The following is a 21157-nucleotide window of genomic DNA, read 5'->3' on the forward strand; positions in this document are numbered from 1 at the left end:
GCCAATCTGTAGCGCCCGGCTAGCTCAGTCGGTAGAGCATGGGACTCTTAATCCCAGGGTCGTGGGTTCGAGCCCCACGTTGGGCGCGCTACTTTTTGTGCCCGCCCGCCACCTCCCGTTCGAAGGGCTTCCCTTCATCCTTCCCTCTTGAAGGGCTCTGCGCGGGAAAACGCCACCTCAGCCCTGCCTGCCTCAGCAGCTCTGAGGAGATTTCACCCCCTTCCCCAGAGGGACCAGTGGGGCTCCCGAAGGAAACATCCCTGGTGCAGCAAAAACATGCGTAATTTTGGCAGTGACTGTAATAAACACCATATTACAGCAAAAAAAGGGAAAGTTTTTATAAATTAGCTGGATGCAGGAAGCAAATGTATATTAATAAGCTGGGAGTAGCTGTGGACACCCTCGAGGCTAGAGAACCCTTTCAGAGAGATCTGGATAGACTAGAGAGCGGGGCAATCACCAACCCTAGGAAATTCAACACGAGCAAGTGTGGGATTCTCCGCCTGGGGTGAGGTAATCCTGGTTATACATACAAATTGGGGCCAAGAGGCTGGAGAGTAGCCCTGAGGAAAGCGATCTGGGGGGTTGGGTTGATGGTGAGTTGAACATGAGGCAAGAGGGTGCCCTGGCAGCCCACAGGGCCAACCACATCCTGGGGTGCATCAAGCACAGCATCGCTGGCCAGTCGAGGGAGGTGATTGTCCCACTCAACACGGCACTTGGTGCAGCCCCACCTCGAGTTCCATGTGCAGATTTGGGTGCCTCAGTATAAGAAGGACATCAAAGTATTGGAGTGTATCCAGAGGAGGGCAACCAACATGGTGAAAGGTCTCAAGGGCAACAATTCGGAGGAGTTGCTGAGGTCACTTGACTTGTTCAGCATGGAGAATACTGAGGGGTGACCTCATCACAGAGGGGTGACCTCATTGCAGTCTCCAGCTTCCTCAAGGGGGGCAGTGGAGGGTGAAGTGCTGATCTCCTCTCTCTGGTGACCAGCGACAGGACACGAGGAAATGGACTGACGCTGCGTCAGGGGAATTTCAGATTGGACATTAGGAAAAGGTTCTTCACTAAGAGGGTGGCTGGTCACTGGAACAGGCTCCCCGGGGAAGCGGTCACGGCAGCAAGCCTGCCAGAGTTCAAGGGGCGTCTGGATGATGCTCTTAGTCATATGACTTAGTTTTAGGTAGCCCTGCAAGGAGCAGGGAGTTGGGCACAATGATCCTTATGGGTCCCTTCCAACTTGAGCTATTCTATGATTCTCTGAAAAGGGAGGGGAACGAGTTAAAGCCCCTTTCCCCAGAGACCGGCTCCCACAGACGCAGCACAGACACTGGGCAGACTAGAATAGGCCATGGTCACAAATATTCCGAAATATTCCTCCCGTCAGCAGGACTCAGCTTAGCTGGAGCGGTTTGCTTGGCTAACACTGACCTTCACAACCAGCATCCCCCGGTCCAGAATCGAGAAATTTAGAGGAAAAACCTCCAGTTATCACAGAGGTTTGTGTCTGTCACTGTCCTTTCTGACAAAACATTTGAGTTCACTGTGAAATTGTCTGCTGCAAGGATCCACAGATCCCTGCCATGCCAGGCAGGGAAGAACTACAACATTCATGTGAGGGGAAAAAAAAAAGCCAAATCCCTTTCTACATGAAAGCACATTTCAGGTGTGACCTCTAAGGGCTTTCCAGGGTTATTCATTCTGAAAAGCAGATAACAGTCTTTCCTCACCCCTTTGTTGAAAGAAGAATCCTCTTCTGTCCTTAATGGGTCATGGGACTTTGTGCTTAAACCTGCTAGTAACACAGGAGTTAGCATTTCTGGTCATGCCATGTGAAACAGCAGCTGTTGAAGCTGTTCAGTGATGCAGAAACCCCGCAGAAGAGAAGAGCGGGCAGAATGAAGACAAGGTGGCAGAACGTGCTGGGCTTGTGAAATGTCCCAGAGTACAAGCGCAGAGCAGTACAGAAATACCCCTGAAAAGGGAAGGGCTAAGAATATTCTGAACTTCCTCAGCCGCAGTCTGCTGCAGTTCAGGAAAATTACATCATTGCACCACCACAAACACACGCTCCGTAGGAGTTTAATCTCCCCGGCGTATCCTTCCCACTGAGAACTACTTACGGGCATGAGTAATCCCTCCCGGCTCCACAGGACTTGTGCTGATGGCAAATTTTTCTCTCAGAAGCAAGCCTTGGTAGGCTCTGGCTCCGTTCTTACTGAGGCAAGACACAATCTGGGTCACGGCGCTGCATCTCAATTATTCAAATTATAAATGAAAATGAGGAGCAGAGCTTGGGTCTGAACATTCTTTACGCAGGCCTAAGGATGGCTCTCTGCGCCTCACAATGGAACAGCCTCTCTTTATCAAGCCTGTAATCACATCACAGATTGTTAAGAGCAATTTGTAAGTTAAGAACAGGGATGTAGCAGCCCGGTCTCCAAACCCTGCATTTTCATCCATTTTGTTTTATTAAGCATAACTGTGGCAATCATATATACTTTCTGAAGTCACTCAGAAAACTACCAATTCCCCAAATCCTCGCCAAAGATGCTCCACATGCATCAACCTCATGCGCTAAGTATCAGACTCCGTTGCTCCTCCCTTGTTCAGCCCTGTATGGAGAACCAGACCTCACCCACGGGGTTTCCTGCCCCATGGATCCTCACGTCTCCACCTTGGGAGGAAGGCTATGGCGGGGCAGCGTGCTGAGCAATGTGCTGCAGAGCAGGGCCCTGCTGGAGGCGACGCTCCCGACTTGCGCGTGAGCCCGCGGTCCTTGGTCCCGCTGCAGGGGAGATAAAAAGGGCTTCGTAAGGGGAACAAATCAGAGTGAAGGCCCCAAATGCTTAAGAAGACAAGGGGAATCCTGGTATTTGAGGTATCTGCTGGGAATGAACGTCCCCAAGGATATTAAACCATTCAAGGATCATAGACTCATAGAAGTAAGCAAGAGAAGAACCCTAAGATGTAAAAGAATGCTAAATACCAAACACAATGGGAAGACATGTATCTTGCTACAGTGTTTAATCCATTTTTCTGAGTCCAGGTCTGACAGATGGAACATAGCACATTTTGAAGAACCCATTTCTCTGTCACGGCATACCATTCTCATCCTCAGGCTGCTGCAGAAAAGCTCTTGCACATGGTAACCACAACTCATTTCACCTGGAAACCCAGAAAGCGTTTGGACTGGAGACTCTCACACCAGTGCAAAGAGGCACTGGCCAGGCCCCATTGTGCTCTGAGGACTAAGAAATGATCTCTGAAAGACCAACCTCATCTCAGGACTACAGACCAACCACTAACAACTACTCACAACCATGCCTGTTCATTTTTCTGTGCTGTAACAGCCACACAGCTCATTGAAGTAGGAAAAAGGCAATGTAAAAATACACCTACCAGCACCTCGAGAGAAGTCATCCACGGTAATGCAGTCAGGTCACTGTTACCAACCAGCAAAGTCTTGCCTATGACAGACTAACACTTTAAGCAGCAATTCCTAGGTTTTTTGGGTTTACTTTTGGTTGTTGGTTTGTCTTTTTTTTTTTTAAGCCCATTAAGATAGAAAGGAATATGTCCTACCATGTGTAAAATAACACCATATGTTAAGGTAAAGCATATATGAAATGGAATGACAAAATCATGCAGAAGCGTACTTAAAATGCCATAACACATCACCCTGCATTAAGTTTCACCACAGGAACATTTCTTTAAATAGATGCTTAACTTGCTTCAGGAACCACAGCAGGTAGTTAGCAGACAGCACAGGGAAATCAGTCACAAAAAGCATGTTTGTGGCAATAAAAGACTCCGCCACCCCCAAGAATTTTATATATATGTATCTCCCCAAATCTGAGATAAATCATTACTCCTCAGAGTAGGATTTAAACCTCAGTAACCAACAGATACCAGCAGAGTCACCACTTAACCAGCGAGACAAGTTCAGCCCATTGGCAGCCACTTTAGCAGCATCTGAGACCAGGGGAAGCCCCCTCTCCCCAGACATGGCGCTGCAGAGATGCAGCAGCACCGCCCAGAGTGCTCACCAGCAGCCACAGCTCTGCCGGCAGCTAAGTCACAGCAGTTTTTTGTCCCACAGGAACGCTCCTTCTCCTTCAATACGTAAAGTTACAGCATTGCTAAGAGCCTATTAATTAGCCAACAGTTCCTAAATATAGTGTTAATGCCCAAATGTACTTTTTTTCCCTTAAGCAATGAACTTTGTAACACATTTTCATTTAATAGGTATTGCTGCGGGACAATGACGTGTAATGTTTCTGACAGTGGGAAGGAGGGCAAGGAAGTGACTTCTGAGGTTCGCATTTCAATAAGAGATTCAAGATTTCCTTGCACCCGTTTATAATTCTTACATGGGTGAATTGTTTCAACCATGGGGAGATACTGGGAGAGCTTTTAGCTCAGCACTATGTGAGAGGTACAGGCAGAAGAGTTCTCTGCTAAAACTCTCAAACCAGGACTGTGTCCAGAGGAACAGAGCACCTTTGCTAAACAGCCTCCAACCACTTCCCCACATGTCATTCAAGGGTGGAATATTTTAATACAGAACTTGGCAGAAAAACTTCCACAGGTGTTTCCCATAGTAGAATGTCCTTCATTCTTCTAAGCATATTTAAAATCAAAACATCTTAAAACAAATCCTCAACTATGTCATTTACTGTACAGATAAATAACAAACAACTCAGTACAGTAAGCTACAACTCATGACAGTACAGAATTTCTCCAGAAGAGGACAAAATAGCATAACAGTTGCCAGAGTTAAATTTTTAAACTATAACCGGACGTGGTTTTATACAGTGTTAGTACTTGCCCCCATACTCCCCCAAAACATTCACACTGCTCATATTTAATAGTATTACACAGAAATTACTAAAAAAAAAAAAAAAAGGCAATGCATATATATCTACTTGAAACAGATTAGGAGAATCCTTGTGTAGCATTTAGGTGCTTATTTCTCAGTAGAAAAAGCCCTCTTCATCAAGGGTGGGGGTGCTTTTCCAACATCAAACATCATTTCCAGTGGAGGATTGTTAAGACAGCACCAGTCAGGTATGCGGCCCGTCTGGCTGTAATATTCTTTGGACACAGACCGGCTCCCAAGTATGTCCTGAAGTGCTCCAAAAATGGCTCCTACATTACAGGGGAAAAAAAACCCACAAAACATGTTGCATTAATTTGATGTACCGCATTTCTTTTTCTACTTTTTCCCCATCAAGAATCTCAACTGGATTTTTTCATCTCTGTTCCAAAAAAGTCATAGGAATGAGAAGATCTATCCGCTTTCCTTTTCAGTAGCCCAGCTAGTCCCCAGTTGCCTCCATTTACGTCCCTTGAAAGTAACTGAAAGCAAAGAGTCATCTAGGCTCTGCTGAGAACAAAACAAGCCTAGCTGATCTGCTGCTTACAATAAATTTTCCTGGAAGTTTTTATTTTAAGCACTTCAAACAAGCCACCTTGTGTTGAAGGAAATTTCCTCTCCCCAAAAAGGGTGTCACACAATACCCCTAAGAAGTTTACAGAAGCTGTGAGAACATTCAGAGCGCAGCAGCTGATTATCCAGTGAAGAATAGTATCAGAGAACTTGGTGCAGGTAAATCAATCTTGTTTGCTAATCCTACAAGTAGACTCAAAACTAAAATTTTATAAACTTTTACATTTCAAAGCATATGGAAATAAAATCTACCTTTACAGTTCACATTAGTTCCACACACATACCAGATAGCTCAGATTATTAATAAAGCGTTTAAAAAAGCATGAACTATCAACCTCAGAACCCTCCCTTAGAAGAGCTGCTAGCAACGGCAAGCCTTTCTTTTTCCCCAACAGCAGCCAGGATCCATTGCAGAGTCGCTGTATTTGTTACTGGCAGTTGGGAACAGCACAGGGAGTTCGCAGCCTCCGGCCTCTCCGAAGCTTACAGCTCCTCAGTCAGTAATTAAACTTGTTTTTTTCAATAAGCAGATCTTCCTACACTCAGCAGGTAAGACCAGCTCTGGCTAATCTCTTTTCTGGTGCCACCGCACGGCGGGAGCCCTGTACTGCACTTGAGTCAACACCTCATCTTCCGCACCGCTGGTGCAAACGGCACGTGTTTAAAGCTCCCGCAGCCTGCAGTGCCATTCAGCCCTCCAAATGTCCCTGGGGGAGCTTTACTCAGCGAGATTTCCTCCAGGAGAGCATAACAATTCCACAAGAGCTCCAATGCAGCTTGATTTCAATAGTTCACCTAAGTTTTACCACTATTTATTCATTACAAATCCCACTTGGAAGGTTTGTTTTTCCACTCTGTACCTTTGCTTAACAGCTGTTCTCATTCTTACCTCCTAGCCAGGCCACACAGTTGGGTTTGGCGGGTGGAGTGTGAATTCTGAAGGTTTTAGTAGCAAGCGCTTCTTTGTATTTCGGTTTCTCTACCAGGTACCTGATTTCAGCCATAAGCCTGTGGAGGAATCCTGGCAACATAGCGGTGCCACCGATAACTACCAAGTTCTCTGCCAGCTGCTTCCGGGTGTCTATGGGACACTAATGCAAACAGGTAAAAAAAAAAAACCAAACACACTTGATAGCTTCAGTTGCATGAATAAGCATTCAAAGGCCTGCTGGAAATTCAGTCTGTCTGTCTATGCACTTCAGTCGCGGTTTTCTCATACTTAGCTGAAACATAACTGACAGAATTTTTTTCCCTAGACTTCCCATGAAAACCAGGCTTGAGGAACTGCCCAGCTGAGGCTTACATGAGCATGCTGTGAGTCCCTGTAAAGCCCTTCAGCTGAGACAGGCCAAGACAGCAGAGGCATCAGTGACAGCGATTCCCACGAGTTCTGGGAGAAGATATGCCAGGGAGGTGAAGCCTCAACCAGTGCTCTCACAGAGGGAAAACTGTTAACATGAGATCGACTCTTTTTAGCTCCATGTGGGCAAAAGGTGCTACAAAAGTCTCAGTGGCAGATAAGGTTTCTGCTGGAGCTTACCTCAGGCATCAGATAACCCAACCAGAAGGTGCCAAGGCATGAGAAACCAAGCTTTGTCAGTTCTGCCCCTCACAAGCAGATCTGTGCTACCCCTTCAAAAAAAAATTCAAGGCCACTGTGCTCCTCTGGTCCAGCGGACGCCATTTAACACATGTAAATTTAACATTTATCTTTCCTCTGGCCAAAGAGTGGTGCAAGGTAAATGCCCAGAGGTACAGAGGTGAGGGGTCCAGGCACAGATCTTGTTTAAACAATTTGTTTTGATAAGGAATTCTAATTGAAAAGTTTGTCATGTCACCCAGGCCCATGGCTTTCCAATAAATTATGTCTCAGCAAACTAAATTTAAATGGCATCAATAACTACAGGAAGTCAACTTTAATTAACATACATACACCACCACATAATGAAAATTTCCATTTATAGTGGTTTTCCAATGCATTTTTTCCTGAATATAATAAGAAACGAAGCATTTGCACATGCCAAGAAAAATTGGTGTAATATATCTAATATACCGCCTGTAACAGAGACGTCCACATTAATTTTATTCTATCTTAAGTAAACCAGCCATCTGCAGGAAGCATAAGGTCCAACTCTGAGCAAAAACACCTTTAAGAAGAAGAAACAGAATACCTGTGCCATTTCAGTTCAAGCAGTGTAATTCCTTTAATACTCCTTTGTCATTACATATGCGGAGCCTCACCCCAAACACAGTTTATTAGTAATAAAGTAACAAGTAGTTTATTACTTTTGCTGACGGGTGAGCACTACGGTTCTCAGACACCTCCTCTAGACACTCTGCAGTATAGGAAAGAGTAAGAAAGCTGTCACAAAGCAGGTGACACATGGTGACTTGCAACCCCACAGACACGCATCGTGGCAGAACCCCAGGAGTCATGCTGTGCTAAACTTTTTGAACCAAAGGCAACCTGCAGTCAGACGGGTGTTCCTCTAGATGGAGTCATTTGTAACAGCAGGTTCTCCAAGGCTGGAGGCATTCAATAAATTGTTTAGAATATAGATACCTGAATGAGCGAATCTAAGATCAAAGTGGCCACAGATGTCTCTTCATTATCCTGTTCAAACAGTATTTCAACAACAGAGTCTCTGTTGAAAAGACAGGAAATGAGTGTTAATGAGAAGCAATACTACACTGTGAGCCAACACTCACCAACAGCAGGGCTGGAAATAACTACAGACTTCCTGCTGACAACACATCATCACTCCTTCTGTCATACAGTCCATGCACCAGGCGGTGACAACCGGGAGGAGATGATGCCCCATTCCCTTCCCTCAGCCTGTTGCATCATCCCGTGTTAGTACTCCCTTTCTGTCTCCCCCACTCCTCCAACTATTTGCTCTCATCTTCAACTGTGAGGTCTCTGGAGAAGCTGGCACCTCTTACTATGCGCCCAGTGCAAAGCCTTCATTTAAGAGACATTAAAAGGACATGCAAGTGTTCCATTAAAATTCAATTTTATTAAAATTTATATGCTTTTGGAGTTGAAAATACATCCTCCTAAAGATAAACTCAACTACAGTATTTCTCACCTGATGGGGCCAACTACATGGAGAATCTTTTCTCCATCTAAAGGATAGTCCACATCCGGAGGCGGTGACGGACGCTAGAAATAAAAACATACATGCATTATTTTACAGGCCAAAAAGGCTACATCCACTTTGAAAGACCAGTATAAGCTTCATTCTCCACCCACCTCAGCACTGCCATCAATGTTGAACTTGGCTGCTTGGATTTTCAGTCCACGTTGGAGATCACTCACAAAACAAGTGCGGACTTCATCAAAGAAAAGAAAGGGGCAGAAGAGAGACTTTGTTGGATCCTTTCATCACCAATAAAAACAATAATTTTGATTAATTTAAAGAAGAACGCACGCCTTAGGTCCTTGCTGGTCCAAGACATTATCAAATAAATGCAAAGAAAAAAAAACAGTCCCTACACTTCAGCAGAGTTCAGATGCTACCTAGACCATGAGTTTAAATGAAGCTGACACTGAAACTATGCTAGGACAGGCAAGATTTCTTTCCCAGACAAGCTACGTAAGATTTAAAGACAGGGATGTTACTAATCGTGCCTTTGATTACCACAAGGTGCCAGGGGTTGTATTCTACTCTCAAGCACTGCAGGTCTGGTACCATGGCTTCAAATGAGATGTTGCTCATTTCCTAAACAAGCTGTAATCATGTAATATTTTTCTAGTGCAACTCTTCAGCACCCTAAGAATTCCAGAGCACACAATTTCATCTCTATCCCAGTTGTTAGTGTTATTATATACTTATTTATTTGTATCTGGCACAAATGAGTATCTTCTTCATAAATGGCTGTCACAAAGAAACAACCCTTCAATACACAAGCAATCATAATTTCAACCCTAGCATATTATATCTGGTTCCCAAAAGACTGCATAAAAACCAGAACTGATCAGAAAAGTGTGTTCAAGTCGAGGAGTTAGAAAAGCAACTTCCATCTGACAAAGCACCAGCTGCATTTAAGTTATTTTGCATTTGACTGATGGATTTCTTCCTAATTTGGCCCAAGAGATATATACTAGTCACTATTTTCTACGATTATATATATTTTTATATCTGTTGCGCATGAAACATCACATCGGAATTCATCCAAGTTCTGCCCAAAGATAGACTATTTTTTCTGGTGTAAATGTAGTCCTTGACTCATCTTGCCTACCTGATTAACACGCCAAAATGTCTTCTATACATACCGTACTTTTTTTTCAAAATTGACTTTAAGGCAAAGCAAGCCTTCCTTGTTAATTTATAAACAAAACTAACTTAAAATATTCTTATGTCATGACGTTAAGACTGCTTAAATGCTGCATTTGCATCAAAACATATCTATAATGGGTTTTGTACATGAGATCTGCTAACTCTAAGTCCCATGTAGAGTACACACTGTACACGCTCATATGCAGCAAACAAAATGTCAGTAGTTAATAAATGCATTTAACGAAGTTAACCAGACCTGCTGATCACAGGACAGGTACAATAGTGTTGTCCTCTTTCTGCACTAGTCTACCAAGTGTATCTATGAGCTGTGTCTTACCGACACACAGGCTAAACCTGGAAGAGGAATTCAACGTGGTTTTTGTTTTGCTTTCACAGAGGAAGAGCACTGCAAATTCTTCCAGAAGGTAAGAAATATAATAAACAGAAGACAAAATACTGTCCTAAATGTGAAGTATTGCATACTTGCTATCATCATACTCTACTGCACAATTTAATGTTTCACAAAACATTTTACCTTTTATATCCTCTACTATGTCTTCTGGTACTGAGCCTGAAATAGAAAAATAATTTAGAACAAAGCTTTTTAAGTAGAAAGAGAATTTAAGAATGAAACTAAGTTTGAATTACATTTAGTACTCTGAAGTTTCACTTTGACAACTGCTTTTAAAGATTTCTAAGGAAGAAAGAATATTAAGGACAGAAATAAAAAGTTTGTCTTCTCTCAAAATATGCTGAAAATTACTGTGGAACTTTTATCTAAGCCTTCATTCAAACCGGTTGTTCTAAGTGGCTCACCATAAAAATAATACACTTGTTAAATACGGAGAAAGAAATCATGAAAGCAGATCACATAAGATGTGGTGAATACTAAACTCATTTTATTCACAGGTAGCATTAATCCATTTTCCCCAGCACAAGTTCACAGCACATGCGACATCAAACCAACCTTACCCATCACAGATGGAAGGCTTTGTCCTTTGGCTAGTCCTGTATCAACTGTGCACTGCTCCAACAACTGATATTCCAGCTCCCTAAAATATCGCACATGAAGTTAGTTAAAGGTAGCTGTTAACTCAGGCTGATTCGCTACATTATGCTCAAGGGACAGTATTTATTCCCTTCAGTATTTATTCCCTTCAGTTAAATTCTTCTAAATATTAAATTGAAACAGATCTGATTTCCACAGCTTTTACTACGTCAACAACAGCCAAACAGTGGTAACTTTAAAAATTGGATGCTGTCACAGCAACAGGTATGATTTAAGTCATGTCCAATAGGAATCTTTGGGCTTTAGTCAAAGATGAACTTTCATGAACAATCACCGGTAACCTGGAATGTGTACCTGAGAACTTACTTGTGGATAGCCTTTCCTCCCAGAGGAAGAGAACCCCAGCAGCTCAGTATCGGAATTCCCTCGTATATCTACATCAAGATCAGGAAATTCTCTTTTCTTCTTACGGGTTTTCAGCCTGCTGGAACTGAATGCTTTTTTCCCCTCAACACTCTCTTTCATTAGCTATTGGAAACACTTTCTAACTGCTTTTTTCCAGAACTAATTTCTAGTATATAAAGGCTGGAGTTATGAACCACCCTTCACAAGTTCCGAGGGAACACAGATCTACCACATCAGCTGTGAAAGACATTCACCAAGTCAGGATATCTTAAGAGTCAAAAGCCGGACTAGCCGATGTGTTCTATTACTTTTTAGCACACTTAAAGTCTATAAAAATATCATCTTGTCACGACAGCTTATTGCTGAGCATTTCATTTGTGTATTATTAAAGGATACAGGCAGCACCAAGCTTTCTGCATATCCACAGTCTAGCACCATGGCAGAATTGATCCCAAGTGTCAGGAGAGACATTAGATGACTTGGAGCGAACAAAACGGAAGGTACCTACATGGAAACCAGAAGGACAACTGACAGAAGGGGGGGGGGGGAAGAAACAAACTACCCACAGCACTGATGCTCCCCAAATGTCATATTAAAAGCAAAACCCAAACAATTGTATTTTGAGGTATCCATTTTTAATTTAGTTTTAAGGTAGCGTAGTAATGAACAAAATACCACAGGATTCTAAATTCCACGTTCATCTTATCTGTGGTACATACCAGTGACTTTGGTAATAACAAATCTTGGAATGGGCTTGTAAGAAAAGCAAGTGTTAACTATAGAATTCATCTTAAGTCATAGATCAGGTTTCTCATTGTCATTGAAAAGAAATTAAAGAAACAAACACAGCTACTTGAAATGTTGTATAAATTGAGAGGTAAACAAAGGTGCCAGAAAACCCAAGTCATATGGCAGTGTGCCTTATGACAACACACTGTTGCACACAACCTCACAGCAGAGACTATTTGAAACAACCTCCTCAAAGCAATTTGGAAACTCTAGTCAAAATTACACGAGAATTACTTCCTTCTCCCAGAATTCCATAAATCAAGTTTCCTAGATAGCAACAGTTCCTTTAATGGAACACCTTGAAGTGTGAATTAACTGAGCAATTTCAACAAATCCTGCATTAAGGGCAACATTACTCATACTTAGCCCAGAGACACAAGTTGTAATACTGACCCTGTATTAATATGCTACTCTTAGTCTTCGCACCTAATGGAAATACTACCGGAGAGAATTAACCTCACATCAATATTAGCTGGCTTCTTAACAAGCTACAAAGTCTCTCCATCAATATATGACTTTCCAAGTCACGAGTTATTTTCGACAACCAATTTTGCATGGGAATGCTTTATTTGAGATGTATTTTTTTCCTGTAAGGGGATTAGGAAAAAAAGCCCCAAATCACTCAAATCTTGCAGCAATTTCAAGTCATCAGAAAATTTTGTCAATAGCAGGAGTTTAAGATTATTTGGTAAACTGTGTTGTGGAAGCACAGTGAAGAATACTGGAGACAAACTAGTGTCACCACTTTTTATAGAAGAACCTACGCTTTTTTCTGTCTGAACTGAGGAACATTCTCTGTTACAACTAAGTAAGAATTCGGTTCAGACTTTTCCTCAAAAAGACTGATTAAGCAGAGAAGATAATAAATTTCAGGTAAGCTCTTATCTAAACAAGCACAGCCAGAGGTTAGATCATGTGCTAGGCAAAGATATTGACTCTGGCAGAAGTCATGAGATTTGCTGACAGAGCACTAACAACTGTTTAAATATAAATTCTGGCTTCAGGCAGTGCTCAATGGGGGTTATTGGATCTGTCTGGAACAGTGAGTTGTGAGCTGTATTTTCATACGAGCCAGAGAAACCTTTTGGATTCTTGTCAATAGCTCCTGTTTTCTGGCCTCATGAAGAGTCAGAATGGAACAAAAATGGCCTTTAGTCCAGCCTCCACGCCCTACTTCCCCCGATGACCATCAGCTTTTTTCATCTTCTTTCTGCCTCTCATTCTTTTCACGTTATTTTCATTTCTTTGTCCACATCTGTTAGTGACTGTAAGTACAATAAGTACTACCAGCAAGTGCTATGCTGAGCACACACAGTAGTTATGTAAAACACGTACCTCAAAATGCTTGAAAAGGACTCTTGTGAGCGTGTCTCTGAAGTGAGAAGGGCACAAGACAGATTCTATGATCACAACACGGCGGTCTCTGGGATTCACCAACAGATGTCTAAAAAAGGCAAGACGTGTAAAGCAAAACTGGTTAAGTTTAAGCACTTATTATGGGATCTACCTTATTTTCATATTCCATTCTCCTCAATAATCCTAAAAATCTGCATTTAGATATCATTTTCTACAGCAGATCCCAAAGTCTTTTTCCCAAATTTAAGAAAACAAACACTTTCCTAAAAGAAAGTTAGGAAATTGAGTCACAGAAAACAAGTTACAGAGCTACCTGCCAGCAGGCTGTAGTTCTGAATATCTGTTACACATTTCAATACAAAAATCAATATAAAGAAATGCAAAAAGAGGCATGCATAACAGCCATTAACGGCTTGTCCACTGTCATACAGTGTGTCCATAAAAGAGGAATAATGACGATACAGTTGTCCTGATTTCAGTGGAAGAGGATGGAATTGTCCTGATTTCAATCACAAAGTGATGATCAAGGACAGGGAAAAGGACCAAACAACCCACTCCAGAAGATCTGAGGCACAGAAATTAAGTACTTGCTCCCTGCATCAAGCGATGATTTTTACTGTGTAAAAATAAGGATTGGAAGTAAAGAGAAAAGACTAAGTCCAACTTCATTATTCACTAATGAAATCCACTAAAATTCACTAAAAGTACAATAATATTACAGAGGTAAAAATATTCCACAGGTTAAGATTCCTCCTTCCAAACCAGTGTCACATGGACAGAGTTCTGCACTGATGCAAGACGAGCTTCAGCCCTACGAAAAGCAGTACAACTCCTTAGGTAGTGACTGCCCCCTATAAGGCCCTTCATGAGTGCCACAGTTAAAAGGCAACTTATCAAATCCTTCTTAGTTCTAGAGAGCGACTGATGCTGCAGGCCACTAACTCATTGTAATATAACCTGAATCCCAGCGCCACTGAATTCCTCCTGCAATAACACAGCCAGGCAGCCACCTGCAGAATCTTGTTTCTGTTTTCTTCCTCAGCTAGCCAGCAGTCTCCAGCCACGCTCTGAACACCACAATGTACTCAGAAAAGAGCCGCAGAAAGCTTGAATAACTAACATCCAAGTACCTCTTACCTGAAATACAGCATATGGATAAACTCCTTCAGATACGAATACAGCTCTTCTGTATTAATATTATACTGAACAACTTTGACAGGCTGCAAAAGTAAAAATATCCAGTCAACCTAAATACCAGGCAGTGTTTATATATAAATACATTTATTATATATAGATGATATATTATATCTGAACATATATAATCTGACATATATAAAGAAATACTCACTCTTGCCTGATTTGCTCTATGTCCTTAAAAATGCACCTCATAAACTCACCCCTATAACTAAACCCCAGAGTTTATTAATGCTAACTTTTTGTACTGGTAACTTATCTCAACAGTTTTTCAAAGCTGCCATCCTTTGCCAAAAAAAAAAAAACCAAACCCAAACCGTAGCTAGGCAAAGAAATCTCTCAGTAAATGCCCCAAACATAAGCCATATGGCTGATGAGCACCAATTAATATCAGTGTTAGTATTACACCTACCTGTATCTAGTTACAACCTTTTAATAGTAGCAGTTATAAGATAAATTCTTTCTATACCATAACACAGCAAACATTGTAAAGGTAAAACAGTTCAGGTAAAATAGTTTACCTTAGCAACATCAGGTTTCTTTATCTCACTAGGAATTATGCATCTTGGGCCCGTCTCTCCCGCAAAACCACACCTAAAGGAAAGTGTTGAAAACCTTATCATTTGAAGTCACTATTTAACACAGCGACACAGTGGGCCTAGGAATCAGAGTAATTAATCAGGGATATTTCTGTGACTGCAAACAGGTGTTTTGCATATAGCTTTCTATCTAGCCATTTTTAATGAGAACGATTTTATATCTTTTTATTGACTCCCTCTCAGCTGCGTTAAACACGTTTTTCACTTCCGTAAGGACTGTCACAACTGACTCTGACGTGCCTCCTGCTTTGCACTGAGTACAGTTTTCTGTTCACAGTCTTCCACCTGCAGCCTTCCTTTTTGCCTATCACAATTCCAAAGAAATACCTCCCTATGTCCTCCATACAGGCCCACAGTTTTACTGAAGCTCTCAGTAAACATAGGCAGGATGAAGTTATTGTGTCCTCTTTAAATCCTCGTTTCCTGTGATGTTTATTGAGGAGAAACAAAAGACAAAGGCTTAATGACCATGACCATGCAGGTCCTGTGGCCCATTTCACTGCTGGCCAGCACTGTTGTATCGACACTTTCTTCCTATCTCCAGCTTGTTTAATACTTTGAAATGCATTCCCTTCGCAAGCATCCTGGGTGATTTAAGGTATTACTGCCTCAAGATGACTGGTTACTACTCCAGGACTCCTGACAAAATGTGGGAGTTCTGCATCCAACTTAGATACAACATAATAAAAATTGTAGCAACCCAAAAACAAACTTTTTGGAAACCCATCTGGTTTTCATAGAGATTGCACCTTAAAAGATGCAAGAAGCATCTGACTGAAGAAGGCAAATTAAAAAAAAAAAAAAAAGAAACTCAAGATTTGATTTTAAGAAACTCAGCGCTTGACACTTCTTTCACCACTGCCACCCCCATTAAGTACAAATGTCAGAAGAAAATGACAGGAAAAAAACACTAGTAGAAACCTATAAAGCTGCTGGACTTTGAGTACTTTTAATGCAAAAGGTGAATTAATACTTTATTTTTATATTTGGCAACTGTTTCTTCAGATCATTTCAGGAAAAAAACCTTAAAATAGAAATAATTTAAAATTTATTTTTTTTCTTTGGTTGAGACCAAAGACTTGGGCGGTCCCAGGGTGTACACACAGTTGTCCTCACCTCTCATCCTGACAGCTTTCGAACTTTTGGTTAATTTCAGCCTTGTATGGAAAAGGACTGATATCACAGAATCACAGAATGGTTTGGGTTGGAAGGGACCTTTAGAGGCCATCTAGTCTAACCCCTCTACCATGAGCAGGGACATCTTCAACTAGATCAGGTTGCTCAGAGCCCCGTCCTGCCTGGCCTTGGATGTTTCCAGGGATGGGGCATCTGCCACCTCTCTGGGCAACCTGGGCCAGTGTCTCACCAGCCTCATCATAGAATTCTTCCTTATACCCAGTCTGAATCTACCCTCTTTTAGTTTAGAACATTACCCCTTGTCCTATTGCAATAGGCCCTGCTATAATTAAATTGCCATCTCTTCTACAAGAGGGAAGGTTGGAAAGAGGCCCTAAAAACACACTATTTAGGGGCAATCCTTTCCCATGAGAGCATTTTATTAGGTAAATAACACCCATGGGATAAAGCCTTACAAGCGCCCCAAGTTTGGGAAAAGCTTGCCATCGGTGACATGACACGAACCCACAAGAAGCCACTTGTGGAATCACTTGTTTCCATCCGTGAAGGATTTGTTAAACCCTCTCCCTAACCACACTGCAGCGATTACCAGGTAACGAAGCCCACCTGCAGTTCTGCAATTACACAGTCACTTGAAAAAAAAAAAAGCAAGTACAACTTAAAATAAAACCAAGTTTGGACAAGAAACCCCATCCCTCTGACTCCTGCCTATTCTTACAAGCAGAGACATCCTCAGGGCTTCAAGCAGGTCAACGCAACCCCACAGACCCAGGCCCAGCCTAATAAGAGTTACATATGTTTGAGGAGGTGCTTTTGTTGCAAGATAATCTTTTTCCCTGTGTGCAGGCCACCTTTCCAAACAGGCCACTGAAACCCAGGGAGCATTTCCAGAGTATTTTAACCCTGGATCGCTTAAATGATCCCTTTTTTGCAGGGTCTACGCGTACCTGGGGCATGAATGCATGGCAATGAGTCAGGATTTCTAACACAAGGGGCTACTTTGACACGGCGTGGGCAGCAGCACTGCTACGTTTTTACCCCACAACATAAATACTACATATGGGGTGCTTCTCTTTCCACCTCGAGTTGCACTGGTATTTGGGTTAATTTTTTCTTTTTTTTTTTTTTTTCAGAGAATGTTAGGGGTTGGAAGGGACCTGTGAGGTCACCTCGTCCAACCCCCTGCGTGAGCAGGCACACCCAGAGCAGGGGGCACAGGACCGCATCCAGGCGGGGTGTGAATGTCTCCAGGGAAGGGACCCCACAGCCTCTCTGGGCAGCCTGTGCCCCTGCTCTGGCACCCGCACAGGGAAGGGGTTTGTCCTCATGTTCAGGTGGAACTTCCCGTGTTCCAACTTGTGCCCATTGACCCTTGGCCTGGCGTTGGGCACCACTGAAAATACTCCAGCCCCACCCTCTTGACACCCACCCTTTAGACATTTATAAGCATTGTTGAGATCCCCCCTCAGTCATCTCTTCTCCAGGCTGAACAAACCCAGGCCTCTTAGCCTTTCCTCCTAAAATAGATGCTCCTTTCCCCTGATCATCTTCATAGCTCTCCGCCAGACTCTTTCTAGTAGTTCCCCATCTTTCTTGAATTGGGGAGCCCAGAACTGGACGCAGCACCCCAGATGTGGCCTCAGAGGGGCAGGATAACCCCCCTCGCCCTGCTGGCCACACTCCTTTTCATGCACCCCAGGACACCGCTGGCCTTCTTGGCCACCAAGGCCCGGTGCTGGGCTCAGGGTCACCTCGCTGCCCCCCAGCACTCCCAGGGCCTTCTCAGAGGAGCCGCTTTCCAGCAGGTCACCCAGGGAAACCCCCACAATTATTTATCCCGAGGGTAGGCCCGCCCCGCAGCCGCGACACAGGCTCCACGGCAAAGCCTGTCGCGATAGACAGACGTCAGAGGCGGGGCGGGGAGCGCGGCGCCACTCACTTGGTGAAGGCCTCGCCCAGGTCTATCACCACGGCGGTTTTCTCCCCGCCGCTGCCCAGGCCCTCGTACAGCGGCATCGCGGTCTCCCGTCACCTCAGCCGGCGGCGCGACGGCGTCCTCCTTCCTTCCGCCCGGCGCGGCGCGGCGCGATCGGGGCCTTCCTCCCGCCCGGCGCGGCGGGCTGCCCGCGGCGCCTGCCCGCACCCCCGCCGCCCCGCTGCCCTCCCCGCGGTCGCGATGCCGCCCGCCTCCCCTTCTGCAGCCATTCCAGGGGGTCGGGAGCGCCCCGGCGGCGGCGGTGTGCGCGGTGCGGCGCCGCATTCCCTCAGCTGCGGCCCGGCGGCGGGCTGGGCCTCCCCGAGGGAGCAGAGGGGATTCCCGCCGGATGAGGCGGGGCGGGGTCGGCTGTGAGGGCGGCCTCGCTCCCCTGAGGAGACCCAGCCCCGGGGCTTCTCCCGCCCCAGCCAAGTGTTTGGAGGACCTTTAGGGGCCATCCAGTCCAACCCCCCTGCCGTGAGCAGGGACATCTTCAACTAGATCAGGTTGCTCAGAGCCCCGTCCTGCCTGACACTGGATGTTTCCAGGGATGGGGCATCGACCACCTCTCTGGGCAACCTGTGCCAGGGTCTCACCACCCTCAGAGTAAAAAGTTTTTTCCTTATATCTAGTCTAAATAGACCCTCATTTAGTTTAAAACATCACCCCTTGTCCTGTCACAACAGGCCTTGCTAAAGAGGTTGCCCGTATCTTTCGTATAGTACCATTTTAAGTACTGGAAGGCAGCAATAAGGTCTCCCCGCAGCCTTCTCTTCTCCAGGCTGAACCCCAGCTCTCAGCCTTTCTTCACAGCAGAGGGGCTCCAGCCCTCGGAGCATTTTTGTGCCCTCCTCTGGACCCGCTCAAACAGGTCCATGTCCTTCTTGTGTTGGGGGCCCCAGCGCTGGATGCAACGCTGCAGGGGGGTCTCACGAGAGCAGAGCAGAGGGGCAGAGCCCCCTCCCTCGCCCTGCTGCCCACGCTGCTGGGGATGCAGCCCAGGGGACGGTTGGCTTTCTGGGCTGCGAGCACACATTGCCGGCTCATGTCCAGCTTTTCGTCCATCAGTACCCCCAAATCCTTCTCCGCAGGGCTGCTCTCAATCTCTTCATCCCCCAGCCTGTCTTGATACCGGGGATTGCCCAGACCCAGGTGCAGGACCTTGCACTTGGCCTTGTTGAACCTCATTAGGTCCTTGCAGGCCCACCTCTCCAGCTTGTCCAGGTATCCTTCCTCTCAAACAGAAATGTCTCAAGGGGCAAAAAAGCCCAGTCCCCACATGCCTCCAAGACAATGGTGATTAGGAGCAAAGATAGGAGTTTGCAAATACAGTGGGGACGGGAATAACAAATAAACGCACTGTGGTAACCTGTGCTTTCACAACTGGGCCACCTGTGTCTGGTAGGCAGTAGAAAATCGGCTGTTGTGGGAGTCAACCGGTAGGACGCAAGGGCTAAAAATGTAACTTGAATGAGTTAAATTTTAGCCATTTTCATGAAAGTGTATTGTTGTGCCAATACAACTGGGCTTTGCCTTCATCTGTCTTTTTTTTTTTTGAAGGGGGGAATTTCTTGCTGTTCGGACTTCCGTAATAACAGAGCCACTCCACAAGACACATTTTGCAAAGTTGTGGGAATGCTGTATTATGTCAAACCCCCATGAAATGACAGGCTGTCAAAACCAAGATCTTACTCAGTTTTGCAGCAAAGAAAAAGCTGCGTTTGTGTGCAAGTGTGTACATGCCCACATATTACAGTGAAAGACTTTGACCCCATGTTGAGGTTTTAACCCCATCAAGGTTAGGAAATATTAAGTTTTTCTAAATAATCTTCACCTCTGCATTATAGCTAAATGTCAGCTCTGCTACAGGTGAGGTCAGTCACCACTTGTTTATAAGTTATTCAAAGTGTCTTAAATATGCAGCCCTGCTTAGATGGTCTTGGTATTTCTGGTCTATAACAGCCATGTCATGAAATCCCCTTAGCGTGAGTTTGTGGGAATGGGTTCTGTAAGTACCTCAGGACATGGATGGGAGACAGTTAACCCAAAAACAGACCAAAGAGAGGAAAAGTATGTGCCAGAAGGCAGTATGTGAAAGTCCCCCAGCGCCAGCAATGGGCTGTCTAACGCTTACCGCATCCACAAAGATGGTGGCTGCTGTATGCAGAGAGGGACAACAGGATTATCTAGACACCTGATGGAACAAGGCACTCTGCGGGGCTTTGTGAACACCCACCTAGAAGCTGTTGGTTCATCACTACGAGCCTCTCTTTCTGAGTAAAGAGCAGGGTTGGCCTTCTAACTGTTGCTCCAGCTGGAAAACTCAGAGAGAGCATGAGTACAAGTGAAGTGTGTAATTAGTTATCTGCTATTAATAATAACAGCTGGACTCTTACTAGTAAAAGCTTGGTCAATAAAAGGTGTTCTAATGAATATTGTTTGTGGTATGTAGGATGTGGTAGACAGGAGACCCCTGTGACTTGATCCCCTAGCTGGGAAACGGGAGATTATAGCAAATGTAATGAAAATTTGGGATCACTTGAGGAAGAGGTTCCTAAGGAAATGCTTATCCAACTCCCAACAACCACCTCCTTTCCCCTACCAATCTTCCCCTTCTCCTTTCCCCACAGTAATCACACATGTAAAATCAGCTGCTCTTCAGGCATTTTTTACGTGAGCCCTGGAGTGTCACTACGGCCCTGATCATGTCTCCAGGAGATCTGTCACAGGGTATTTATACCAGCTCAGTGCGCAGGACCCATTTCTTCTGCAGGGAAGCAAAATAAATATTGAAAAAGCTCCTAACTGGTGACTCGGGTCTAGACATTTGCTCATTGCCAGACAGGCAAGCTGGGGAGCCTCAGTGCATACGCACAGGAGGGCGAGGGCACTAACGAAGCAAGAGGATTTCAAGGTAGGCTGTCGTGACAGGGATGTGCTCTGTTGCCACTGAACCCA

General features: G+C 44.4%; 1 protein-coding gene and 1 non-coding gene across 2 annotated transcripts; one reads left to right on the top strand and one right to left on the bottom strand.

The window, feature by feature from the left end:
* The first annotated feature begins 13 nt into the window (after positions 1–13).
* TRNAK-CUU (transfer RNA lysine (anticodon CUU)) lies at positions 14–86 on the top strand. Its single transcript has one exon. It is a non-coding gene; the product is annotated as a tRNA-Lys (tRNA).
* Positions 87–4664: 4578 nt separating this feature from the next.
* Positions 4665–18321, bottom strand: ACTR10 (actin related protein 10). Its single transcript, XM_064461029.1, has 13 exons — positions 18164–18321; positions 15010–15082; positions 14432–14514; positions 13274–13382; positions 11546–11653; positions 11111–11178; positions 10708–10787; positions 10271–10306; positions 8709–8788; positions 8545–8618; positions 8019–8100; positions 6345–6546; positions 4665–5154 (listed from the first exon to the last, which is right to left on the bottom strand). Exons 1-13 carry the CDS (start codon positions 18238–18240, stop codon positions 4973–4975), a joined length of 1254 nt encoding a protein of 417 aa, XP_064317099.1. The 5' UTR covers positions 18241–18321; the 3' UTR covers positions 4665–4972.
* Positions 18322–21157: the final 2836 nt, after the last annotated feature.

This window comes from Phalacrocorax carbo, chromosome 9, assembly GCF_963921805.1.
Source record: "Phalacrocorax carbo chromosome 9, bPhaCar2.1, whole genome shotgun sequence".
Lineage (NCBI taxonomy): Eukaryota > Metazoa > Chordata > Aves > Suliformes > Phalacrocoracidae > Phalacrocorax > Phalacrocorax carbo.

What these genes read in the sequence shown, in the direction of transcription:
- ACTR10 (XM_064461029.1), bottom strand. Translation starts at nt 18,240, where the DNA reads ATGCCGCTGTACGAGGGCCTGGGCAGCGGCGGGGAGAAAACCGCCGTG. An exon ending in CTGGGCGAGGCCTTCACCAA is followed by an intron (nt 15,083 to 18,163) that starts GTGAGTGGCGCC and finishes ACTTTCCTTTAG; the next exon opens with GTGTGGTTTTGCGGGAGAGA. An exon ending in CTGTGTGGCCTGGCTAGGAG is followed by an intron (nt 5,155 to 6,344) that starts GTAAGAATGAGA and finishes CCTGTAATGTAG; the next exon opens with GAGCCATTTTTGGAGCACTT.